Below are 27,927 nucleotides of genomic sequence, written 5' to 3'. Positions count from 1 at the left end.
TGACTATGTTCTAGATTCATAGGCGTGGGAAACATCTGGCCCACGGGGCATAAAAGGCCTGAGAAATCATTTGGTCTGGCCCTGCCAAGGCAGGAGTGAATTAATTAAATGTATGACCAAATATACCAGGCTAACTTTTTAAGTTGATAATTTTGTATGGCCTGGAATGATGTTATAAATATCCAAATGGCGCTTGGCAGAAAAAAGGTTCCCCAGTCCCACTCTCGAGATTTATCATCATTACTTTTTCTTTAAAGTTCAGGAAGTGGGGGGGCAGGGGGGGAGAGAGAAGAGTGATGGCTCTTCTTTATATATATGCATATGTAGAAAATTTTTAAATTTTAAAGAATTGTTTTTCATTGCCAAAGTCTTAACTGCTTTTTAATCTTTCCACAAGTAAGCAGAGAATTATTTTGTATATTTTCTAATTATTCATCTGAATATTCAAGGGGGATGCGCTATGAAACTAGTTTTTGTATCTTCAACATATTTATATTTCCTTAGCAGTGAGTTTGATGTATGATTTTCTATCAACAATTGTCCCAAATCCTGTTCCTTACTTGATACTGAGGACAGTCTTTTTGAATAAGTGATATGCCTACGGAAAGGGAGTACACGCTGAGAAGCCATGGCGAGAAAGTCCTGCTGCTGACTCTGGTGACAGTAGGTTAGGCAACATCAGTTCGGTATCAATGGTTTAAGGAAGGTCACCCTGGAGCATATGCAATTTCTCGTCGTTTATAAAGCTATGTGACGGAGATCAATAGTAAAATTTATTTAGCCAAAAGCAGATTAAATTAAACTCGGACACAATACGATTATAAGCAAAATGCCATCTGGGAAACTGTAGCCAAGAGCCAGAAGATGGGGTTCTATGCCCCTGCATCTGAAAACAGACCCCTGCTGCTGCTTCCTACTGCACAGGGAGCATGTCTGATGCTGCTCTCACAGCTTGTGCTACCAGGAGGCCAGGGACGGAAATGGGGCAGCCCATTTGGGACCGCTGTGCCTCTTCCTTCCTGCACCCAAAGGGCAGTCTGTGACAGGGAAAGCCAGCGTGCACTGTAAAGTCCAATATGTGCAGAAGGTGCTGTCACAACTCAGTAGGAATTCGCTTGGTAATCATAATTGGAGTTGCCCCTTTGTACTTAAGGGTGAAAAACCCACTCATGAGCAACAAATAGCTAAGTGTGCATTTTATACCTCCAGTAGATATCAGTTTATACCTCGTATTTATTGTAGACAAACATTTCTTTCCTTTCTACTATACATGTTATACACACATGACATTCTTGCCCTCAGCAAAGATAAGATGAATGGGGGATAAAGCAGGATCTTTCAGAACTCTGCTGAACGCATTCACAAAGTTAAGTGCTTTTTCTCTAGTGTGTCTGGGTTAGAGCTACATAAAGTAAACATTCATATATACATGGGTCATATATAAGAGCACTATTTTGTACATAACTTACATGTATTTTATACATGTAAAATAATACAGCTACATAGCACTTTCAAGCAATTTCTGCTATACATAATTGTTGTGTATTCTCTGATCCTTTGGTGATATTCCTGTTTTACACTGATAATCTACATCCACCACACACCCACAATTTAATTGACCAGGATCCCACTCCACCAGAACTGAACTTCAGAAAGAAAAGCAGATGCTCAGGGGTGGGGGAAAGATCGAAAAGATACCACAGTTACCTGCCAGCTTGTCAGTTCACTCACAATGGTGAGTCAAAAACCAGTCACTGACTTAAGCATAAGGACACACACAGTGATGTAGTAAAGTCAATTCTTTTTTCTTTTTACCATTAAATCAGTTCTGCTGGCTTACACCCAGTAACTGTTCTCCCAGTTGGTTAGAGAGGACGGAAAAGAGGAAAAGCGCAGCACAGACGCACTCACCTAGGCCGCTGAGGGTATAGAGGTCGCTGGAGTCTAGGAGGATGGGGCCGTTCTCCTGCTGCCCTTCCTCTTTGTAATACAGCTTATAGCCCTGGATGGCGGCCGTGTCCTCAGCATCCTGCTGCCACTTCACAGAAATGGTGGTGCAGTTCAGAGGCTCCAAATGTAACTCTGGAGACTTAGGGGCTAGAAAAATTCACCAGAAATGTTATGTCATAATTCAAGTGAAAACACAGGAAAGTAGAGATTTCAGATCTCAAGCCAATGGTTGCAAAAAAGTTCAAATCAACAACTGTACTATAATTTTCAAAATTTCACAATGATATTAAAGTTTGAGACAGAAATAAATACAACCTAAAAGACTAAGGCATATAAATAAGAACAAAATAATATCTGTATTTGTGTATTTTTTAAAGCGTTAAGAAGTATTTTCTAATTCTGACCATCCAATATTCCTCTGTGATAGACAAAACAGGCATTACTATTAATCAATTAACACCAACAAAAACAGTCAGGTTATATTCCACATTAGTAAAAGAAGAAAGTATAAAATTTCCTAGTTTTATGGTGTTTCTATTAAACTGATATTTAAAAAAAAACACATAGCAATATTAACTAGGTCTCTATTAATATATATATAATAACTTTTGATAATTCAGTTTGATTTGGACTGATCTGTTCATGAAAGATTTGCTGAGCAAACGAATATTGTAACCAAAAGTTTAACACACTAATGAATTCTATGCAAAAAGGGACTACTCAATAAAAAGTTTAAATTTTTTTCATTAAGTCCATGATTTATAGGATACTATTATTCATAAAACAAAATTTAAAAATATGAAGGTTAAATAAGAAAAAATTGATTCCAAGGAATAAATACAGTTATTCTTCCCCAATCATCTTTGAGATTTACCTTGCACACTTGTAGCTTTGGGTGTCCTATGTGAAGTCCATACTGATGACTCTCCCAGCCCCACTCTGGTGGCAGCAGTAATCCGCACCAGGTAGACACTATCAGGTTTCAGGCCTTTCAAAAGGTACTCATGCGTGGTCCCCGGGAGCTCCAGAACTTGGATGGAGTTCTCAGTGCTTAGGCGGAAGGACAGATGATAGAGCACCACTTGGCCTCTCCGATATTTGGCTGGGATGGGCAGCCAGGAGATGAGAATATCAGTGGGACTTCGACTTGTCAAACTGATTTCAGGAGGTCTCAGGGGAACTAGTCATGTAAGAAAACAGGTTGCTTATAAATATTTAGAATCAAAACTGTCAATCAGCACACCAGTAATAACTGAATTCTCTTAACAGCAATAATCTATAATAATAAAAGGGTAATAATAATAAACGGGTAATATGCTAATTGGACCAGACATCTTTCCGGACATCCTTCCTGACAAAGCTGGGGCCGGAGAGAAGCCAGCCCAGGTCCCGGGTGCCTGCAGGTGACCAGAGGAGGGAAGCCCGGGTCCCGGAGGGAAGCCGGTGCCAGCAAGCTGGGGGAAGGAAGGCCTACTCTTGCACAAATTTTCGTGCATTGGGCCTCTAGTAACATAATAAAGAAGAGATGCCTTCAGCCCTAGCACAGGTTTTCAGAGTACAAATCAGAAAAAAAAAGGAAAAATAGTGAGAAAGGACCAAGCATAGCGAACCTAAAAAAGCAAGGTTGTCATTGCTATTGTTTGGGATGAATGTGAGATTACTTAGTACTCATACAAAATATGAGAATACTTCTCAATCCCACCAAAATGCCTTAGGAACAAAGAAGAGAGACTTATAAAAGAGTGAGGAAGCTTAGGGCACCAGGGTTATATATAACCTGGCAAAAAATATTTTGACATCTAAGAGTGGTATCTTAAAAATTAGTGTCAATTTTGTATTCCCAATATGTATGAGTAGAGGCCCGGTGCATGAAAATTCATGTACTGGAGGAGTGGTCCCTCAGTCCAGCCTGTCCCCTCTCACAGTCTGGGAGCCCTCAGGGGCGGGAGGCGACCCAGCAATCAGGGGAAGGCGACACCCCATCACACCTATGCTGCTGCCACTGCCGGCAGCGCAAGCCTCGGCCGGGCCCTGGTTACCTGAGCCTCGGGCCGGCCCTGGGTGGCTGGGGGGCTGAGGGGACTGGGGGATTCCGGAGGCAGGTGCGTGGGGCGGGCCCAGCCTTGCCGTGCACCTGCCGCCCCAGCAGGGCTAAAGGGACTGGGCACCACCATATTGTGGCTGTGGGCGCTGCCATCTTTGAGGGCGGGGCAGTCAATTAGCATATTCCCTCCTTACTGGCTGTGGACGCTTCCATATTTGCGACGGCGCGAGGGTCAATTAGCATATTCCCTCTTTATTAGATAGGATGCTTAAGAGGAAATCAACGTATTTTTCCTCTAAATAATTTGAATACAACTGGCACTCCAGGAAAATGAGTGAAGTATAGTGGGAGGCAGTCTAGTATTGAGTTAACATAGGTTCTAGAGTTAGTCTGTATGTTTGAATCCTCATTCTACCACTTACTACTCTGTGTGATGTTGGCCAATTAAGTTCTCTGTGTTTCTCCAAATTGCACAGTCTTTCCAATCCAGTTAATAGCAAATATTTGTCTAACTCAAGCCAAAAACCTCGGTGTCATCCTTGACTCCTCCAAACACATATCCACAGTCAATCCTGTGGCTTGGCAATTTCCACTGCCACCCTCTTGGTCCCAATCACCATCACCTTTAGCCTGTATTGTTGCAATAGCCTCCTAACAGATTTCCCTTCTTTGTCCCTTGTCCCTACTACCTGTTCTCAACACATTAGCTGTTAAAACGCAAGTTAGATGCTGTCACTCTTCTGCTCAAAATAGCTCCCATTTTACTCAAAGCCAAAGTCCTCTTTGTACCATATCTGCTTATGTGGTCAACTCCCATTAATTCTCTGCCTCACCTCCCACTGCTTTCCACTGGTTACTGCCCCTCCAGCCACACTTGTGTTTCAGGCCCTTAGCAATTTCCATTTCCTCTGCCTAGAATGCACTTCCCAGTCATGTGCCTAGCCAGCTCTCTCATGTTCAGTTCCTTCAGATCTTTATTCAAATGTCACCTACTCAGTGAGCCCCTTCTTTGGTGACTGTCTAAAGTCTCAAACCCTCTCAACATTTTAGACTTCCTTTCCTTGTTGCTTTTTTCCTTCTCCTCAACACTTTGCACTATCTAACATGACTATTTATCATGGTTATTGTTCTTCTACCCCCTCTCTCACTAGGAAGTAAGCTTCTTAAGTTCAAGGACAGTTTTTTTGCTTTTTGTTCACTACTAAATGTTACATAACACACCATAGGTACTCAATAAACATTTGTAGGATAAATGATGAACTAATAGGTAGAAAAGGAAAAGTCAATTTACTAAATATTCCTTTATGTGTATGAACAAAACATTTTCACAAAAACTCACTGAAAAAACTAACTACAATTTCTACTCTACAGTTGAGGAAACTGTGATACAAAGAGGTCAAATCACTTGCCCAAGGTCACAAGCTTGTAAGTAAAGGAACAGAGCCCACATTCTTATCCCCTATACTCTACAATCTCACATAACAATAGTTCTTCTATCATAGGCTTATGTAGGGATTAAACAAGACAGTGAAGGAAAGGTTTACAGAATAGGCAGGGACAAGCACCCCACACGTGTTAGTTGTATTGGCTGTGCACTGGAAAATGGGAGAGACTCTTGCGGAAATCTGAAAAGCAGTGTCAGAGGTCTGTATGTTGTCCACAACACAAAATCAAACATTAAATTTATAAGTTGCAGAGTAAGAAAAGGTTTAAAGGAGAAAAACTTTTGAGATCATAACTTAACTGGAATTGGCAAGCTTTAACAAGTTGCTTGCTATGCTTAGACTAATTTTCTTTTTTTTTTTTTTTAAAATCCTCACCCGAGGATATTTTTCCATTGATTTTTTTAGAGAGAGTGGAAGAGAGAGGAATAAGAGAGAAATATCAAAGTGAGAGAAACACATCGATTGTTGCCTCTTGCACGCGCCCTGACCAGAACCCAGGCCGGGGAGGAGCCTGCAACCATGGTAAGTGCCCTTGACCAAAATTGAGCCTGGGATCCTTCAGTCCGCAGGTCGACGCCCTAAGCACTGAGCCAAACCAGGTAGGGCATGTTTAGACTCATTTTCTTCAAGGATATGAGGGGTATACCTCATACACTGGCCCCCCAAAAAACCCCAAAAAGCAAAACAAAAAAACATCAGCCTGTGTTTCACTTTAGACATGCATGTTAAGAGGTTGTTAAATATAAGGAGATAACTAGAGAGGTCATATATACTGTGCCTCACTCCAAAATGAAACAAATTGAATTCAGTATTCAGATCAGTGGTAACTTTTTCATTTAGTCAATCTCTGAATTTATAAGCATCTAAATATGTGGCATTATAAAGATGTAAGTAAAAGATCTGGGACCAAATGAACAATAACAACAAAAAGATTTGGGAATCATTTCTATAAAAATGTTTTGAAAACGAAGAATGGATCATTTATGCAGGATGAGAAAACATATACAAAGGGAGAACACTATAATTAAGTATATTTTAAATAATTTCCTTTTCACACTGCAAGGTAAAACATGGGCCTCCTAGAGGAGAAAGAGACTTAGTTCTCCGCTACTGTTTTAATAAAAAGAACTTCCTTCCATTGTAATCCTATCTAATAAAGAGGTAATATGCAAACTGACCATCACTCCAATACACAAGACGGCCACCCCATGTAGACACAAGATGGCTGCCACAAGATGGCCAGCAGGGGAAGGCAGTTGGGGGGGGGAACAGGCCTGCAGGGGAGGGCAGTTAGGGGTGACCATGCCTGCAGGGAAGAGCAGTTAGGGGTTATCAGGCCGGCAGGAGAGCAGTTAGGCGTCGATCAGGCTGGCAGGGGAGTGGTTGGGGCAATCAGGCAGGCAGGCAGGTGAGCGGTTGGGAGCCAGCAGTCCTGGATTGTGAGAGGGATGTCCGACTGCCCGTTTAGGCCTGATCCCACTGAGCAGTCAGACATCCCTCGAGAGGTCCCAGATTGGAGAGGGTGCAGGCTGGGCTGAGGGACATTCCCCCGCATGCATGAATTTCGTGCACTGGGCCTCTAGTAATATATACAGGCCTGCCACAACTCAGTTTCCAACCCATAATCAAGTGACAAACTGAACAAGTATTACTTTCCTCCTTAAGTAGAATAACCATATTGTATCTAAAAATAAACTCTCTGATTTTATAATTTTCTTAACTGATGGGTATTAAATTTCATAAACTCCCAGTTTCAGAAGTCTATACACTCAGTATGTAATTGCCCTTATATTTATTCATGCCTAGAGAATATACTCCGTAAAAAATAAATAAAATTAAAAAAATAAAAACTGCTATATATTTACAATTTAAGCTAAGGAATGACAAAACTAGAATTTTATTATTAAAGTTATATTATGAATTATAAATGGAAGTTTTCTTTATTCTTATCATGTTACTGTCAAATAGTGAAAGTCAGATATGAAATAGCAAATTAGCCTGATGATTACATCTGTTTTTCTTAATCAACAAGATATTTTCTCTATTTTAAAATATACTTATTTTTTAAATTGATTAAACATACTAATGTTCATACTTAAATGACCTAGGATCACATTTTCTTACCATCTTCTAAAGTATTCTGTGTCACGTGGTCAGACATCTGGCTGGCTCCCATTGGCATATATGCCACAATGTAGAAAGTATAATTGCTGGCAGGTTCTAAGTCATCAATAATATAATGAGTTGTGTCATTTCCGATGACTACTTGATACTCTTCATTATTTAAACCTACATTAAAGAATCCGTGTTTAAAAATTAAGAATATTCAAAATAAAATTAACAAGACCATTTTCCTGCACTGTAAAACCCTGGGCCTTGAGTCTAATCTCTCTGTTACCTTTTGTTACTCTTCTTAAAAAATGTGAATAGGAAGGTCTTTATTTTCTAAAAGTAATTTCATTTGTCTTGCTACAAATGACTAGTTTGCATTTTTCCTGAATAAATCAAACTGGAAAAAATTAACCTTCTCTAAACTCCATTAACATCTAGTCAAAACCCATAGCAGAGACAATGTGTGGCAGGAACACACAAAGCTTTACACTGCAGAACACTGTCACTCATAAGGTTAAATTTTACTTGCTTGAACTCCGGGCTTCTTTTTTCTTTTAAACATAAATGGACAGACAGTAGGGAATGTAATGTCTCTGCTCGTTATAAAAACAAACCAAACCAAAAGTTGTCCTGCAAAAGATCTCATTTTGCCCCTAGAGGTTCTATTAAATTTGACTGACACACGTTGTTCTTTTATTTATATTGAAAGCAAAAGAACCGGGAAGCACCGAATGTGCTTCAGAACGCTTTGTTTCACAATGAGCTTTTTTCTTTTCTTAAGAGGAAAAAAATCCTTAGCAATTCTTAATAAAATATGCATGGCAAGGTAGGGAGGAGGATTTGTCTTTGTCGGATTTAATTCCTACAGAGCAAACCTGTAAAGTGGAACAAGAGCCCTGGTCGCGACTGTGCTTTGTGAATAATTCACGGTAAATGGATGTCAACTTAATCAAAACTCTCTAAGGACAGGGCCCCTTCTTTCCACACTGGATTTATAAACAAAACAGAAGGCAAATTCCACTATTAAGTTTTCCCACATTTCTGAATGAACTTGATAGCATTTTAATTAGACAAGATTACAGGCATTTCACAACAGACTGCCTAATGTCTCGTTAATTAGGAGCTGCATAGTACGATTTCTGACCTAGCAAACAATGTCCTTGAGTTCGAATTAAAAGGCCTTGTTCTATCCCTGAATAGACCACTGAGCTGCATGTGGAGGCTCTAATGAAAGAACCATAATAGCGAACAAGAGTGGTCTCCACCAAAACCAGCATTCCTTTTACCTTCCTAAATCACTGAAAAGGGAATTAACATACTCCAACAAGCTCAGCTATCAGACTTTCATTCTTCTTGATACCATGACCCCTGATTTAAATTCAAAATATTCTTTTTTCAAAATACTACTTCAAAGTACAAAAAAACAAACAACAACAAACCACCTGTTTCTACAGACAATTTTATTATATCACCATTCATTGGGTGTTTGGATTTGTTTTTAATGTCTTTTGCATAAAAGTTAGGCTGTTTGCATATAAAACTAAAATCTGTAAACTTCTATTATGGTTTCTATGAAAAAAAATTCAGTAGAGAAATACAGAAAAAAAACAATAGCGAAATATCTAGGATTGATAAGCAGTTTTTCCTTTTCCTCTAAAATTTTTGCCAAAAGAAACAATAAGGATAAAAACGGAATAGTTCAAAATAAAAATCTGAAGATAGATCTGATTTCTACTTTTATAGAATAAGATACCAATAATGTCTTATCCAATTTTCAGAGAGTTCTATATAATTTCAGAAGACATTCAAAATCTATAAAATCAAATATATGGGGAATTTGATAATGTTTACTTTCCCCTTTAAAAAGAACATGATATAGTGACTATATTTTACTACATTATTTTATTAAGCAGTCACACCATTGGTCCTATGTAACTGCATACTTAAATTGGCATACTAAGTCTTAGTTAAGAAATTTATATATTTGCTGAAATGAAATCCATAAATACACCATTCTATACTTTACCTGGCAGAGATAGTAACTTACTTCTAAATAAAAATATCTTAGGCTATACTTATATACACAAAGTATATACTAGTAATACTACAAAATTTAGAAAAAAATCGATACACCTGACAGACTAGAGACAAATGCCATAGAGCTTCAAAAATATTATGTGAAAAAAATATTATGTGGATTAGGTAAGCATCATTCAGACTAAAAACAAATCCACGAGTGCAAGCGGAACTTAAAGATAGACACTCCTCTAATTGCTTACCTTCTGCTTTCATGTAGTGCACGGAATAAGCGATGACTTTGTCTGAATTATAAAGTGGCCTCTCCCAAGCTAAAAGGATGGCTGAACTTGACATGGTTTCAGCGTGCACATTATAGGGAGCACTGGGTCGGTCTTCTGACATTACTACGGTCAGTCGGGCTCTAGATAAAATAGATCCTTGGCTGTTCTCAGCCATGCACTGATAAATAGCATCATCTTCCGGAATAATCTGATTAATTACCAATTTACTGAAGAAAAGAAAAAAATATATTTATTTCTATGAAAAATTCTAAGAATAATGTAAAAATAAAGTTAAACTATTACAAAGTGTACTCTCATTTCAAATGACAAAAATCACTATGAACAAAAAAATGTGTAGTCAGCCCTACTGAAAAATCTATATGAATTGCTTAAAATTACTCTTATTTTCTGAGTCTACATAATAAATACTTGTGATATCCCCAAATCCTGTTTGCTTTAGATGACAGCTTAATTTCTTTTTAAAAACTTGTCTTTCATTAAGAAAATATATTACTTTTAGCATCTAATTTATATAATATTGCAATGTGACATAAAATTGAGGTCAACAAAAATTTTTAAAGTTTTGTCCAACATAAATGAGAATGTTACAAAAAGATTGATATTTATACTAATAAAAGTGAGTTCTTAAAATCATTAAGTTTGAATTGTGGGGGAATTCTTAAAGAATCAATTATTTCTTGCTAATTTCCTCATTTATAGAAGAAGGAACTGAGACCCCAAGGGTTAATATGCTTGCTTATAATAACTTAGCTACTTGCTCATCAGAACTATAATCCAGGGGTGAGGGGTGAGGGCATGTGCCAGGGCGTAGGGGAGGCCGGGGGAAGTTCAATAGGGGAAGAAAAGGAGACATAAGTACTACTATTTATAATACTTTAAACAATAAAATAAGATAAAATAAAACTATAATCCAGGTCTGGGGGGGAACTGTCTAACATTCATTTCAGTATAGTTAACCACTTACATGATCTACATGTAAAAGGACCTATGGGCATGCTGATATTACAATCTTAGTAAATTTCTTATTTTATTTTAGTGTTAAATACCAAGATAGCAAAAGTACTTGATATTATAATTATAGCCATGTAACATAAAAATTACTAAAGCCATTATATCTTATCTAAAACAGTAGCAAAATGACACAGCCTACCTGTTGTACATTTTAATTCTACCATTTGAATGTATCTTTCTTCCGTTTTTCAACCATGACATTTTGGGTGAGGGGATTCCTTCTGCCTGACATACAAATCGAGCAGTGCCAGCTCGAGGCCTTGTTAAACTTTCTGGCCATTCGACAAATAGAGGAGGAGCTGTTTTTAAAGAAAAAAGAAAAAATATATTTCTGTGGTCCCAACAGGAATGATACAAAGAGTCAAGGAAGAGTAAATGACCAAGTCCCACCCCTGAAAATATGTGACATTTTGAGCCTCCAGTCTACGCTCTTCATGTATCTATCCAGGTGCCTTTTCCATGTATTGCTCAGGGAGATGTCCACTTCACCCAGGCTTTCCCTATTGAGACCATCTATAGAAATACTCTAAAAATGTATGTACCATAATCCTATTTAACTAAGCTCAATACATAGGCTCTTGTGAATCCATATAGACACCAACAGATTACAGTTTTAGATTGGTGAATGGGTATATGGATTTGTGGGTGGGTGATGAGAAGCTTAAAAAAGAAGGAATGTAATAGTATGCAGGTAAACAGAATGGTGATTTCAGAATAACCGTTATATTTTAATGTAGGACTTTAATTTTCTCCTAAAAATTATCATTAGATTAAGAAACTTCAGCTCAACCTTCATATTGGTAATACAAAATTCAAGGAAGGTGGAAGTAAGCTATGAATGAGATAAAACAGCAAATGTGAAAATGTAAGAGTCTCTGGAATGCAAAAAAAAAAAGAAAACATACCTAATACAGTTAAAGTTGCCATGGCAACTGTAAAGTTTCGTGTGCCTGGGATAGTGGCCCGACAAACATATATACCAGCATGTTGCAGCTTGACATCAGATATCATGAGATTACCATTTCCAAGTACCCGAGTATTAAAGACATCAATGGACTTGTGATCTATTTCAGAGAGAATACTTCAGTTAAAACAATATAAAACAGAATCTAAAATTAGTTCCAAAGATCATTCTCCAAACAATCCTATCATTAAAAGTATAAAATTCTCTATACTAAAACCATTTCTCTGTACACTAAAGTGCCAAAAAATTAAAAGCCACCTAACTGCCAAACATGTTTTGTTATATTTTATCAGTTTCACTATAATGAACAAAGTTTAAAGACCCTCCCCAACCTCCCCGCCCCCGCCCCCCCCCTCCCCGCCGCCCCAGAGAAGACGTACCAAGACGGCTCCAAGAAATGATTGGTTTGGGACTGCCTGTGGCCATGCATTCCAAAACAACAGTCTGATGAAGAGATGTTGTTATGTTCTGTGGACCTGCTATAATGGTTGGTGTGTGGAAGGATTTAGACTCTGTAGCTTTGTAGAGAAAAAGGCAGAATATAAAAAATAAATAAGTAAAATATAAGTGAAAAATAACTATTTTAAGTTATTCACTTTTTTCTTTTTTTAAAAACTCACATAACATACAATTCACCTATCTGAAGTATAATTCAATGGGTTTTAGTATTTTCAGAGTTGTGCACCCATCACCAAACCAATTTTAAAACATTTTCATTACCCACCCCCCCCCCCCCGCCAAAAAAAACCCATATCCATTAGCAGTCACTCTCCATGTTCCTCTTCCCATAGCCCGGCAACCACACCAAGCTACTTTCTGTTTTCTGTCTCTCTGGATTTATCTATTCTAGACATTTCATTAAAAAAAGAACCATACATTACATGGTCCTTTGTGACTGGCTTCTTTTAACAGCATAATGTTTTCACTATTCATCCATGTTGTAGCAGTAGCAGTACTTCATATCTTTTTATTGAATATTAACAGAATAATTATATAAATAGAACACATTTTATTTATCTATTCATCAGCTGATGGATATTTGGGTTGTTTCCATATTATTCATTTTTAATTGAGGTTGAAAGATTCATTGAATACTTTCATAAATCTTAAGAATTCATGTGACAGTAGGCAGAAGGGAAGGAGGAGAGTGCTTTTGTTTCTATCTTTTATACCAGGAATCTGATAGGTAATACCTCAAATTAAAACAAAACATTAAAAAAATAATTTCAGCCTCTTAATGATTTTCAAAACAATTTTTTTAATTTTATAGGGTCTTTTGAGAATAGCTCTTAGGAAGAGGAAACAATCATATGAAGTTTACCAATGTCTTTGGTCCAAGTTTTCTTCCACTATATTCAAGTAAATTTAAGTTAATTATTTTAAAATAAAAATCAGTGTCTATGTATAATTCCACTTTAGTACTATATATATATTTCTTCATATTAGTCTCTCAAGCTAATTTCCCTTTTAATTATATTCATGTATGGCAAAATGAAAAAATTTATGTTCACTTAATGTTAACAGTAATACTTTCTGAGTATTGGAATTGGGGATATTTTAAAACTATATTATATTTTTGTACTTTTTAAAAATCCTCACCTGAGGATTTGTCTTTTGATTTTGGAGAGAGGGGAAGGAGGGGGGGGGGGGAGGAGAGGGAGTGGGGGGAGGGGGGAAACAGAGAGAGGGATCAATCGGTTGTTGCTTGTATGCACCCTGACTGGGAATCAAACCTGCGACTCTTTTGGTGGATGGGGTGATGCTATAAACAACTGAGCCACCAGGTCAGGATATACCTTTGTACTTTTTTTACTTTTATAAACATTATTCTTTACAATAAGTATGTATTTTTTCACAAATGCAAATGATTTTTCTTAAAATAACAAACAAAAAATACCAAACTAGAAACAAGTATCTCTTTATTGACAATGGACAATTCTGGTAGAAATGAATAATTGTTATTTTCCTTTTTGTATTATATATATACTAGAGGCCCGGTGCACGAATTCGTGCGGGGGGGGGGGGGGGGGGCCTGGCCGGTCCACCCAGATTGGGGCTGATCAGGCTGGGCTGGCTGGGGGGAGGGGATTGCAGGAGATTGGCCGGCCAACCCTGTCCCCAGTTGGGGATGGGAGGCCAACCAGGGGTGGGGCTGGCAAGGGGGGAGGGGCCGTGGGCAGTTGGCTGGCTGGCCCCACCCCTTGGTGGAATTCCTGGTTGAACTCCCGGTCGAGGGGACAATTTGCATATTAGCCTTTTATTATATAGGACTAGAGGCCCAGTACACAAAATTTGTGCACTGGTAGGGTCCCTAGCGGCTGGCGGTGGCCGGCTGGGTACTCTCTCCCTTCTCCCAGCTGCCTGCCGCTGGCCAGGGCCTCCCTCCCTTCCCGCAGCTGGCTCTGCCTCCTGGTCAAACTCCCAGTCGAGGGAACAATTTGCATACTATGCTTTTATTATATAGGATTTTTTTAAGTGAAATTTTTACAAAAAAATTCAATCTTTTTTAAAGATGTTGACACTAACATGACATATAACAAGTTAGCCTATGAAAGAAGAGTTGTTTAATACATAAAAATGACCATTTTCCAAATAGATTACAATAGTTTAAATGAAACTAAAGTACTATTTTACGGCATACTATTATAGCCAGAAAATACAAATTAATAGCTGTTTCAATTAAAAACTAAAAACAGAACTTCTACGAGGTACCTGGAATCACTGTTAGAGAAGCCTCCATACTTTTACGCCTGTGGGCTACAGTAGCAGCAACACAACGATAATTTCCAGCATCCCTTGGGCCAACATCATAGATCTGCAATACTCCTGTTGGTAGGGCAGTTATTCTGCTATGAGAAAAAAGATGATTGAAGTCTCTGTAGCAGATTTTATTTTAACATATATTCTATAACATTTCATATATTCAACCCTTTTAAAGTGCCAAACTTTAAAGACCTTTTAATATATTAGCTTGATTCAATTATTTTCATTTGTGTCACCACAGTTCTCTAAAACATCACTAACTACGCAGTGTGGTTTGTGTACTTCAGTTGCAGGTTCCATCCCCAGCTTCGCTTGGGTGTATGCGGGAGGCAACCAATCGATGTTTCTGTTTGTCTGTCCCCCATTCTCCCCCTCTCTCTTAAAAAACCAACGGAGAAAATATCCTCAGGTCAGGATTAACCAAGAAGTTGATTAACCTGTTTGGCTCAGTGGATAGAGCGTCTCAAGGGTCCCAGGTTCGATTCTGGTCAAGGGCATGTACCTTGGTTGTGGGCACATCCCCAGTAGGGAGGGGGTGTGCAAGAGGCAGCTGATTGATGTTTCTCTTTCATCGATGTTTCTAACTCTCTATCCCTCTCCCTTCCTCTCTTAAAAAATCAATTAAAAATATATTTTTTTAAAAAGTTGATTATTGACACCATCTATGAAAATGAGTTCCATAATGGTCTTTGTCCCATATAGTCTCATGAAAAGCTGTATTTACCTGTCCATAGTTATAGGTAGAGTTGTTCGATTTAATTCCCATGTTATAACTGCAGGAGGGTTTGATGAAATCTTGCATGCAAATCTAGCAATTCCACCTTCTTGGACCTCAGTAGAAACTGGCTGAACTTCAAATGCAGAAATAGCTATAAGAAAATTTGACAAATTCAGAATACGTACATGAACTATTAGACTATACTTGGGAATAGCATTATGCTAGATATTATTTATCAGACTTGGACTCTTTCTCAGATGTTAAGACCATCCCATTGTAACTAACACAAAAACAATTTAGGGAATAATTATGAAAAAAAATCACTGAGCAGTTGTCCAAATCAAGGAGTCTTTCCCAGGATGAAATTCTAGCCAAGTTCTTAAGAAACTTACAGCCTGTGCAGAGGAAAAAAATTTAACATGACTGAAACAAAAACAAACAATTAATAAAAGTATTTAATTACATACACAACTGTGGTACAAACTTCAGACACTATTTCAGAGGAGAGGGAAATCAAGGCAGACAGATTAGAGAAGTAAAAACCATTTACAGAGTTGGTTTTAAATTGAGTTTTGAATAATCTATTAGGTTTAGATAAAAAGGGAAAAATAGGAATAACATGAAGGCAATAACAAAAGTGGAAGAAGATAGAAATAAAGCAGATTTGTAGCATGGTACAAATTAAGACATCACTGAAGATTTTTGAGCAAAGAAATGTCATGATAGTAGTATTTGGAAAAAATAAATCAGGCTCTGTTACACAGGATGGACTGAGAAACAAAGAGCCTTGAATCAAGACCGACAGGTTGTTTAAACAAGATGACAACGGGGTGGTGGCAGTGAGAAGGGCCAGGCTCTACAAGACACCTTAATGAAAACAAGGACTTGGTTATTTTGGACACAGATATGTCACTCTGTGTTTGGAATCAAATGAGGGTGGTATTGATATTGCAGAATAAAAAAGAGAAGAACAATGGTGTGCTGATGACCAAAAGGTAGAAAGACTCAAGAGACTATTTTCAGACTCACGCATTTCCAAACTAAAGCTAAATCTTCAAGTGTTGCCATTTTCCAGAGATAATTCTTTCCCAGTTAGGCAGGCCTCCAGGAATTGGTCGTCAGTGTCCCTGGGTTTACATTTTGACAGAGTCCAGACTCCAGGTAATAGTGTGGTTTTCCTTCCCTCTAAGTCTTCCAGGACATAAAGAAAGGGCCCCAATGATGGTCTTACTCAGATTCCAGTTCAAAAAAATATATATATATGCCTTTATGGTTTATCAATAAAGTGAGAAGTTATGAAGAAAAATAGAGGGACTGTGGTCTAGATGACTTATGCTTCATTAGAATGGAAAGGGTAAAAGATCACAGAAGACTTACATTCTGCCTTGGACTTGATTTCATTAGTCTGTAAATGGATCACAGACCTTTAGAGGAATAGGACAAAGCCAGTGAATAATGATGAAAATATTCTTAAAAGCATCTATTTCCAAAAAGGATGGAGTGGTGGTATAGTAACTGTTTTGGTGCCAGTAACAAAATATTTCTGCTTCCTCAAGAACAGGTTCCACAAGGTAAGAACCATTCTCATAATCACTGCCATGTTCTTGCTTCATTCTCATTTCTCTTGTGTGTACAGTGTTTTCCAGAAACTACATGACAGGTGACACCACAACAGACTCAGTACAGAAGCAGGTATGTGTGAGAATCCAGCTGTCTCCTAGTAAGCTAATTAGAGATTTGCACAAATGCACAACAATGCCACTCTTCTCACTAAAGTATTTTTTTTTGGAAAATAGTTGTGCTTCATTAAATGTGTTATGTTAATATGTAATGAATCAATGTTTTCATTTTTAAATGAATCAGTATTTTATTACTTTACTTATTTAAAAAAATTTTTAATATTACCCGAGGGTATATTTATTTAATTTAATTTATTTTTTTATTATTTTATTTTAGAGTGGAAGGGAGAGGGATAGAGAGAAACATCGATGTGAGAGTGAAACATTGATCTGTTACCACCCATGTGTGCCCTGAATGGCAACCTGGGTATGTGACCTGACTGGGAATCAAACCCGTAACCTGAAGAATTCCTGATCAGTGTACATACCCAAGTTACCAGTTTGATCCTGGGTTGGGGTGCATACAGAATCCATCAATTGATGTTTCTCTCTCTCCCTCTGCCTTCTTATCTCTCTAACATATATCCTCAGGTGAAGATTAAAAATTGTTTTAATTTCTAATAATAAGTATCAATAGATATAACCTACACAAATAAAAGCTTTGGGATCCTCAATAAGCTTTAAGAGTATAAAGAGTAAGACTAAAATGTTTGAGATCCCTATTCAAGAACATCAAACCTGAAAATTTTTCTTTTTAGTTGCTTCTGTAATCATTTTCTAGATGTTAATCTATTTACAAATATGTTTATTTTGGATCCAACCAATGCCTTTTCTACTGAAGAATTAGAGAATAGATGGTTATATTTATGTCCAAAATATCAGGTTCACATTCATAATGGCCTGATTTCTTAATAACAATGTAAGCTTATCCTATATAATAAAAGGCTAATATGCAAATTGACCAAACAGCAGAATGAACAGTCGCTGTGACACGCACTGACTACCAGGGGGCAGATGCTCAATGCAAGAGCTGATCCCTGGTAGTCAGTGCACCAGAAGCTGGGCTCACGGTTGGCAAGCACAGCGGCAGTGGCGGGAGCCTCTCCTGCCTCTGTGGCAGCGCTAAGGATGTCCAACTGCCTGCTTAGCCATCAGTCGGACATCCCCCGAGGGGTCCCAGATTGGAGAGGGTCCAGGCTGGGGTAAGGGGACCCCCCCCCCCGTGCACGAATTTTGTGCACCAGGCCTATAGTCCTATATAATAAAGAGGTAATATGCAAATTGACCATCACTCTAACACAGAAGATGGCCGCACCCATGTGGTCAAAGATGGCCGCCCCCATGTGGACACAAGATGGCTGCCACAAGATGGCCGGCAGGGGAGGGCAGTTGTGGGCGATCAGGTCAGAAGGGGAGGGCAGTTGGGAGGGACCAGGCCTGCAAGGGAGGTCAGTTGGGGGCGACCAGGCCTGCAGGGCAGAAAAGTTGGGGGGGACCCAGGTCTGCAGGGGAGGGAAGTTGGGGGGAACCAGGCCTGCAAGGGAGGGCAGTTGGGGGGGACCAGACCTGCAGGGGAGGGCAGTTGGGGGTGACCAGGCCTGCAGGGGAGGGCAGTTGGGGGGGACCAGGCCTGCAGGGGAGGGCATTTGGAAGGGACAAGGCCTGCAGGGAGGCAGTTGGGGAGGACCAGGCCTGCAGGGGAGGGCAGGTGGAGATCAGGCCTGCAGGGGAGGACAGTTAGGGGCGACCAGGCCTGCAGGGGAGGGCAGTTGGGGGCAACCAGGCCTGCAGGGGAGGGCAGTTAGGGGTGATCAGGCAGGCCTGCAGGGGAGGGCAGTTGGGGGTGACCAAGCATGCAGGGGAGGGCAGTTGGGGGGGACCAGGCCTGCAGGGGAGGACAGTTAGGGGTGACCAGGCCTGCAGGGGAGGGCAGTTGGGGGGGACCAGGCCTGCAGGGGAGGGCAGTTGGGGGCAACCAGGCCTGCAGGGGAGGGCAGTTAGGGGTGATCAGGCAGGCCTGCAGGGGAGGGCAGTTGGGGGTGACCAAGCATGCAGGGGAGGGCAGTTGGGGGGGACCAGGCCTGCAGGGGAGGACAGTTAGGGTTGACCAGGCCGGCAGGGGAGGGCAGTTGGGGGCAATCGGGCCAGCAGGGGAGCAGTTAGGTGTCAATCAGGCTGGCAGGGGAGTAGTTAGGGGGTGATCAGGCTGGCAGGCAGAAGCGGTTAGGGGCAATCAGGCAGGCAGGCAGGCGAGCTGTTGGGAGCCAGCAGTCCTGGATTGTGAGAGGGATGTCCGACTGCCCGGGCAGATGTCCGACTCAAGGGGTCCCTGATAGGAGAGGGTGCAGGCTGGGCTGAGGGACACACACCCCTGTGCACTAATTTCATGCACCGGGCCTCTAGTAGGATAATAAAAGGCTAATATGCAAATTGACCAAACGGCAGAATGAACAGTTGCTATGACATGCACTGACTACCAGGGGGCAGACGCTCAATGCATGAGCTGCCCCCTGGTGGTCAGTGCAGCAGAAGCCGGGCTCACGGTTGGCAAGCACAGCAGCAGTGGTGGGAGCCTCTCCTGCCTCTGTGGCAGCGCAAAGGATGTCCCCCAAGGGCTCCTGGACTGCGAGAGGGTGCAGGCCAGACTGAGCCCCCCCCCCCCCCCCCCGCCGAGTGCTCGCATTTCGTGTACTGGGCCTCTGGTCTATATATAAAAAGATTAAGTGTCCATCCAACTGATAGCTATGATGCACACTGACCACCAGGGGGCAGATACTCAATGCAGAATCTGCATGAAGCGCACTGGCCATTTACAAAGAAACGGCACCATGCACCTGGTGCCGACAAACCAACATTCGGCTTCTCCCAAGTGGGACACAGGCCCCACCACCACCCTGGAGCGACACCCCACCATATCGCAGCCAACGCTGCCAAGACCCCATGACGCAAAATGCGGCCCACAGCCCAGCCTGGAAACAGTCGCTGTGGGCGCTAGGTAATGATGTCACATAGTAATGCCTGGCTTCCTCTAACAACTAGCCTCCTTGGAGTTTCTTCAGCCCAGGAACCTGACTTGCTTTATAGCCAGGTGCAAACATTTTACAGTTTAACCAAATGTTTGTGAAGCATTTTCCTGTGCATCATCTCATTTGATCCTCACAGAAGTCCTGCAGTAGATAGATAGATAGGAGACTCAGTAGAATCCTATTTTCTTTTCATTAGCAAGACACGAATAGCGATATTAAAATATTTCTTCTAATTAATTTCCTTTCAATGTACATGAATCCGTGCACCAGGACTCTAGTTTTTCTATAATTAACTATGTCAAACATTCATATTTGGGGGGAATAAGGACCTAAGTTTCCATAAATTTAATGCCTGCTTTATGAAGTACTAATTTCTCTTATTGGTCCCATGTTATATTTTCCCTGTGTAAAAGGGTGACTTTTAGTTCTTGCCATCATTGACAGTCCAGTCTAAACACAACTTACAGACTTTAAGGTGGGACTTTTATCTTATTCTTCCCCAGCCTTTATCTCTTTAGATGGAAATAGCTAATATAGTTTAACTTTTCTTCATAAAATAGGTTGCTTCCAGTCCCACCTGTTTGAACAACTTCTTCAATTACTCTACAATGAATCAAGCACCCAATTCAGTATGTTTTATCCCACCTACTGTATATTTCTTCCATATCTGACTTCTCTGCATCCCCAATAGTCTTCCCTTCCATTCAGGCTCTTGTCATCTACTGCCTGGAAAGTCTTGCAGGAACCTTTTAGGTGACATCTCCCCTACCATCAGAGTTACCACCAGAGTGACAGTCAAAAAACGTAAATTTTATTGTGTTCCTGATTAATTAATTAGTCCCTGCAAAACTCTCACTTGTTTTCAACCACTTACAATTAATTATGTTTCATGAACACTGAATACACCATATTTCATACCTGTGAGCATTACATGAGTACTTCCTTCTCTCTCAATGTCCTAGTCCTTCTGTCTACCTGATGAAATCCTCTCACCAGTTAAAACTGAGATCACTTGTCCTATACTTTGAGAAGTTGTTCCTGACCCTTTTATCTGCAACTTCTGTACATTGCAGACCTTTATTGCTTATCAGTATCTCACTGTATTTTAACCACTTGTTCACAATCTTTCTCCCCTTCTATACTATGAGCTCCCTGAGCGCCAGTAGTGGTCCACATTCTTTGCAGGATCCCTTAAGATAGCAAATGGCATGACTCAGCACTAAAACAGTACTTGTGCATTGAACTGAATTTTTTTGAAATTCTCCAATTCTATTAGGTATTTAAACACAGTAGTCAGAAATGTAGGGAGTTTTCCAGGTACAAATACCAAGGCTTAGGAAAATAATGCTTTGTTTGTTTGTTTACTATAATTCTAAATGATGTCTAATATTTAGTGGTTTTATTTTTAGAGCTAAAAATCTGTCTCTCCTCTATTAAAGAATTTTTAGATTCAATAAGCCAATATAGTGAGGGCTCTTTATATATTACAAGACTTTTTATAAATATTGCGACTCCTGAGACTAAAAATAATGACTCTGTTGCCTGGAGTAATTTCATTCCAACCACTTAGGCATTTGAGTGTTTTTACTCTGAATCTCAGCTAACCAATCAAATAATCTGATCCCCTGAATCTTTTTTCCCCCAGACAAGTAAGTCTATGAAACCTCTAAGTTATAAAAACTGAACTATATGTAATACTTTCAACAACAAAGAACTATTTTTAAAAATGAAACTAACATTTCACTTTAGGTTAAATGCACTAGAACCTCGAAGTTACAAAATCATGAGAACTAAAAGGCTTTATTAAGATATAAATCACATAGCATATAATTTATATACCATGCAATACACTCATTTAAAGTATATAATTCAATGGTTTTTAGTAAATTCAAAGAGTGTACAATCATCCCATAATCAATTTTAGAATATTTTCATCACTCCAAAATAAAATCCCATATCTTTTAGTTATCACTCCATAATCTTCTGATCTCTTCCCAAATCTAAGCCCTAGGCAATCACTAACTTGGTGTCTTTCCTCCCCTCAGCTTTACTGAAATATAATTAACATATAGTAGTGTGTACAATGTGATAATCTGATACATATGTTGGTAAATGTTTACCATATAAGGTTAGTTAACACATCGACTCAATAAGGGTATTTCTTGATCTCACTCTAGTTTTCAGCCAGATCTAAAGCAAGTTCTAAAGATATATATTTTTAAAATTCCCCAAACACTTTTATATTTAACATATCTAACTTATTTGTCCCTTTTGAAAATTCAACCTACTGGCAAAATAATTTTTCCCCAAGAAGACCAAGCCAGATACTCCTTGGGACTCTCATCAGCACCTATGAGACTGAAGAAAAAGCAGAATTCATCACTCAACAATGAAAATAAGTCGTCATCTTTCTGTTTGTACCCCCTCCATCTGGGCACCAAGCCCATCCTCTTCTCTCACCTCTGTGAACCTGATACAGCCATCTCTCTACCTCTCTCCTGCATATTCAAATTCCTCCTACTTCATTTCTTCAGCCGGTAAAAGTGGTTAAGTCTCTCCCAACCTCAAAACACAACAACAAAACTCCATACCTCTCTTTATGGTATGTGTCCCTCTAGCAGCTAGTCACCTTCTGTCCTCCCCCTGGGATCAAAACTTTTCTAAAGAATAGTTTATTCTAGTTGCCTCCCCTTCTCCCTCTCTGACTTTATGCCTCAAACACCTAATCTGCCTTCTTACCCTATTATTTTATTGAAACTGCGTCTATGACACTAAGCACTCCTTGTTCTCTTATTGCACTGACTCCTTGTCTCCTTTTTTTCAAGGGCTCTCCTTGTTCCTCTGCCCTTCCCTTTCAGAGAGTCTCTGTTCTTTTCTCTCTACACAATCTCACTGGGTGAGATCATCCACTCTTGGTTTTTAGCTACATCCATCTATTGCTGATGACTCCCCCAAATACATCTCCAGCTTAGATCCCTATCCTCAGAGCTTCATACTGAGAGCTTCAACTGCCTACTGGGCATCTTCACCTGTAATTTGTAAAAGGCACTTCTAATTCTTGATCACATCCCAAATGAAGTCATCTTCCTTCTTCCAAACCTGTATCTCTATCTCAATGTGTCACATCACCACTATGACCACTCACCTGAGATAGACTACTGACTCCTTTTGCACTCTCTTCCTTCAATCACCTGCTCCCACTGATTTTAAATCCTAGATATATGTCAAATTCATTTCTGCGTCTCTGTTCCAACATCACTCACTGGAGCCATTATAAAAGTCTCTTATCTGCCCTGGCCAAATAGCTCAGTTGGTTGGAGTGTCGTCCCAATGTGCCAAAGTTGCAGGTTCAATCCCCAGTCAGGACACATACAAGAATCAAGAAATGAATGCATAAATAGGTGGAACAGCAAATCAATGTTTGTCTGTCTGTCTCTCTCTTCGTCTCTCTAACATCAATTTAAAATCTTTTTAAGTCTTTCATCTGTTCTCCCTTGCTTGCATCTCCCCTTCCCCCCGCCCCCATCTGTCAAAAACATCCTCCAGACACACACCAGTGTTTGATATGGATACATGGGTCTCACAAGCGGCTTCCATCTTAAAGGCTTCTAAGGTTAATCTATTACTGCTAAACTCAACAAAGAAATAATCTCACAAAAAATGTGGTTCTAATTTTAAATGCTGTCCTAAAGTACTATGCCTTAGCAACCCCTCTTTCCAAATCTTTAAATTGCTTAGCCTAATTATTAGAAAAATTGAATGTATATATCCCTATTACATCAAAAGGAACAAATATCTTTCTTTATGCCAACTATATATTTTTTAACTCTTTCTGTATGGGTGCATTCTCAATAAACAGATTCATTGGCTATTTTTTTTTGACAGAAAAAAAAAAAGTTTGGCATTAATTACTCCAAAATCAAACTGTTTTATGGTAAGTATACAACAAGTATTTAAATACTCCATATTAATTACTTATATTAAAAAACAATGAATAGCCCTAGCTGGCTTGGCTCAGTGGATAGAGCGTCGTCTTGTGGATGGAAGGGTCCCGGGTTCCATTCCGGTCAAGGACATATACCTTGGTTGCAGGCTCCTCCCTGGCTCGGGCCCTGGTCGGGGCTTGTGTAGGAGGCAACCAATCAATATGTTTCTCTCACATCGATATTTCTCTCTGTCTTTCCCTCTCTCTTCCACTCTCTCTAAAAATCAATGGAAAAATATCCTCAAGTGAGGATTAAAAAAACAAAACAAAAAAAAAAACCAATGAATATTTCTGCTATTAAAGCTATATGTTATAACTATGACACAAAGAAGTTATCAACCCCATTATACAGATAGTATAATCACACCATTCATTAGTTTGTAGTTAACCCATGCTTTCAGGCTTTGAATCATGCAACTGTTCATAAAATAATGGGCCAGATTAACTATCTTCCCAATCAGAAGAGGATTTTAACCCATTGCACGCAATAAGCGTCTGTAGACGCAAGTGGTGGACCTTCCCCACACACCACGCGTGTCTATAAAAATAAAATGTTTTCCCTAGCCGAAACCGGTTTGGCTCAGTGGATAGAGCGTCGGCCTGCAGACTCAAGGGTCCCGGGTTCGATTCCGGTCAAGGGCATGTACCTTGGTTGCGGGCACATCCCCAGTGGGGGTTGTGCAGGAGGCAGCTGATCGATGTTTCTCTCTCATCGATGTTTCTAGCTCTCTATCCATCTCCCTTCCTCTCTGTAAAAAAATCAATAAAATATATTTTAAAAAAAAAATGTTTTCCCTAAGTGGCAGCCCTGACCAACTTTAAAATAATTTTTTGTGAGAATTTTCAGCTGAAAATATTCAAGAACACCCAAATTGTGAGTAATATGTTTATTTTTATAATATTCACTGCAATTTGATTTTTTTAATTAAATTCAAAATATCGTGGTGTGTGGGGATGGTTTTCATTTTGGATGCGTGGCAGTTAACTGCTTACTCAGACTTATTTTAGACTAATGGAATCTCTTCTAAATTAAGTCAACAAATATTTATTCAGTATCTAGAACATTCTAGGTACAAAGGAGGATCCAGTTATGAGCAAAACAGAGACTCTACCCTCAGGGATCTTTGTCTAGTGATGGATGAAGACAACTAAATCACTATGCAAGTATATAACTTCAAACTGTGATAAATGCTCTAAAGCAGTGGTTCTCAACCTTTCTAATGCCGTGACCCTTTAATACAGTTCCTTAGGCTCTACAACTGCTAGCAGGGTCGCCTAAGACCATCGGAAAACACAGATATTTACATTATGATTCATAACAGTAGCAAAATTACAGTTATGAAGTAGCAACGAAAATAATTTTATGGTTGGGGGTCACCACAACATGAGAAACTGTATTAAAGGGTTGTGGCATTAGAAAGGTTGAGAACCACTGCTCTAAAGGAAAGTATAAGTTTTATGAAAGCATATAACAGAGGTTATAATAATGACACAAACAACGATGGGCTAACATGTATTTTCTTGCCAGGCAGCATTTTAAGTACTTTACATAATCTACTTTATTTAATTCTCACAACTGTTATTATCCCAATTTTCAGTTGAGAAAACTGAGTCATAGACAGATTACTCAACTTGCTCAAGGTTATACTGCTAATAAGTGGTGAGGCTGGGATCTGAATCCAGGCAATTTCTGGAGAACCTATATGAATTCTCTGCTGAATAAAAGTTTGAGACCCTCACACTTTTTTGTGGAAGATAAAAATTACTGGTTCTACTTCCAAGCAATTCTACTGCTCAGGTATAAGTTAATATGTTTTGGCTTTCTAGCTGGGTAAGAATATATGTTAAGTTCTTGAATTTCCAAAACAGAATAATACCTTTAAACTCCTGCATACTAGGATTTTGAAGCTATGCGTCTCATCTCAAACAAGAGTATCTCTATTCTTAGGATCCATAGAAAAGGTAAGATTGCATGTAAATTAAATTATATACTACCATAGTCTAAAATTTATTTAGGAACCAAATATTTTTTTAAAACATATATATCTTTTAAAAAGTTTGCCTAATGAGAACACAAGCTATTCTTTTTTTACTATTATCCTAGTTCTAAGCCCACACACTTCTCATCATCAAAAAGCCAAATTCTTAAGAGAGAGAGAGAGAGAGTTTAGAGATAGGGAAACCACTTAAGAGGCTACTAGAGCAGCAGACTGTGAATTTGCCTGATGAAAGATTGTAGGAATGGAAGGGAGAGCACAAATAAGAGATGTTGTACATTGAACATCATTTGGCCATGAAACGTTCAAGGGAAATGGTGAGAAGGACCCAAATGGTTCTGAGGTTTATGGACTATATTATGTACTAGAGGCCAGATGCATGAAGATTCATGCAAGAATGGGCCTTCCTTCCCCTGGCTGCTGGCACAGCCTTTGCTCCAGCCCAGAGCTGCCTTTCTGCTCCGGCCCAGAGCCACCTTTCCGCCTTCCCATGCTGCCCAGAGGCCCAGAGCGGCTGGGGTGGTGCGAAATGCCTGCGTCGTCGGCATGGTGACAACGCAAGTGTCCAGCCCCATCCCTGGCCACTCGGTGCCTGCATATGCAAATTAACCCACCATCTTTGTTGGGTTGATTTGCATACTCACTCCCGATTGGCTGGTGGGTGTCGCAAAGGTACAGTCAATTAGCGTGTTACTCTTTTATTAGGTAGATATGGAAGGTTGGTGGACAGTATGGTGCCAGACCAGAGAACATAGGAGAAGAGATCAGATGGATTGATGAATCACCATTATAGACTCTCATTTCATCAGGATGAGAAAAACCTGGACATGTTAAGTAAGACCAGGAAACTACAAAATTAGGTCAGAGATTAACCATATAAACACTTTCAAATATCTAATGCATCCTGATATTTTAACTAATGGTTCAGATGTTAGGTTGTCGTTAAGATTTAAATAAGGAAGTCCTTGAGTTTTTATATCTGCCTAAAAAGGCAACAATGTATAACATGTAAAATTAGCAGAGAAAATATATTTTATTATTTTTGAGGCTCTGTTGAAATAAACTTAGGAGGAATAGTATTTGTTTTTCCAATTTAAATGTATTCTTATTTCTTGATGATAGAAATTAAGGCATTAGAAAATTGAGATACAAGATATTAAGACTCAGGCAAAATCTTAGCCTTAGCTGATTTAAAGAAAGTCAGGAATAATATCCAGTACAATACAGTGCATGATGTAGGTGGATAGAGGGAACTAGTACAGCAGGATAGCTTTGTGGTTGAGTGCAGATATTAAAATTTATAGATCTGGGTAAGAATCACAGCATTGCATTCATGAGCTGTGTGCCTTTGAGATGTTACTCAACCTCGAGCCTCCGTAACCCTCAGTAAAATGGGGATATTAATATTTTATAAGGATCTTATAATATTCAATTATATATACATACACATATACATATGTGTACACACACAGAGAGTATGATAATGTGAGCATGTTCTCACGGCACTGCTTGACACCTAGTGAACTAGTAGTGGTTCTGGAGGGGTCATAGTAATACAGGATGTCTTGCTATGAATACACTACAGTTTGGAGTTATGATTTGAAGAAAGGCAAACAAAGATTGTCAGTGACCAATGTGTTACAAAAATAAACTTTAAAGCTCTAACAAAAGCATAGGTAGTTTAAGATGTAAAATTTTTCTCTTCTTTTCTACTAAGCCAGACTATGTAGCTTATTCATACTAAAGGTACATAAAATGCAGAGAAACAGCAATACTTTCCCATTTTTAATGTGCAGAGGTAAATTATCTGGAGGATAAAATCCCCTACCTGAATGATGAAATAATAGGGGATATATTACAGGAAATAATTAAGATCAAATTTCTAGTGGTAGGATTACCTATGGTGTTTTTTGTACTTACTTTTTTCTATAATACACATAATTAAGAAAAAGTAATGACTTTTTAAAATAAA

At 39.3% G+C, this 27,927-nt stretch overlaps 1 protein-coding gene across 1 annotated transcript in view; it reads right to left on the bottom strand.

Moving 5' to 3' along the window:
* PRTG (protogenin) overlaps positions 1 to 27,927 on the bottom strand; it is a gene marked incomplete at its 3' end in the record, with an annotated part of 124,970 nt that overhangs the window by 49,462 nt on the left and 47,581 nt on the right. The window contains exons 3-11 of the mRNA XM_080674044.1: positions 15,335 to 15,479; positions 14,560 to 14,693; positions 12,228 to 12,365; positions 11,789 to 11,947; positions 11,023 to 11,182; positions 9,831 to 10,078; positions 7,564 to 7,728; positions 2,825 to 3,130; positions 1,912 to 2,097 (exon numbers count right to left, since the gene is read on the bottom strand). Of these exons, the coding sequence (XP_080530170.1) occupies positions 1,912 to 2,097; positions 2,825 to 3,130; positions 7,564 to 7,728; positions 9,831 to 10,078; positions 11,023 to 11,182; positions 11,789 to 11,947; positions 12,228 to 12,365; positions 14,560 to 14,693; positions 15,335 to 15,479 (1,641 nt within the window). The remainder of the gene's footprint in view (positions 1 to 1,911; positions 2,098 to 2,824; positions 3,131 to 7,563; positions 7,729 to 9,830; positions 10,079 to 11,022; positions 11,183 to 11,788; positions 11,948 to 12,227; positions 12,366 to 14,559; positions 14,694 to 15,334; positions 15,480 to 27,927) is intronic.

This window comes from Plecotus auritus (genome assembly GCF_963455305.1).
Source record: "Plecotus auritus genome assembly, chromosome: 1".
Taxonomy (NCBI): Eukaryota; Metazoa; Chordata; class Mammalia; order Chiroptera; family Vespertilionidae; genus Plecotus; species Plecotus auritus.
This window is presented reverse-complemented; position numbering and strand designations above follow the sequence as displayed.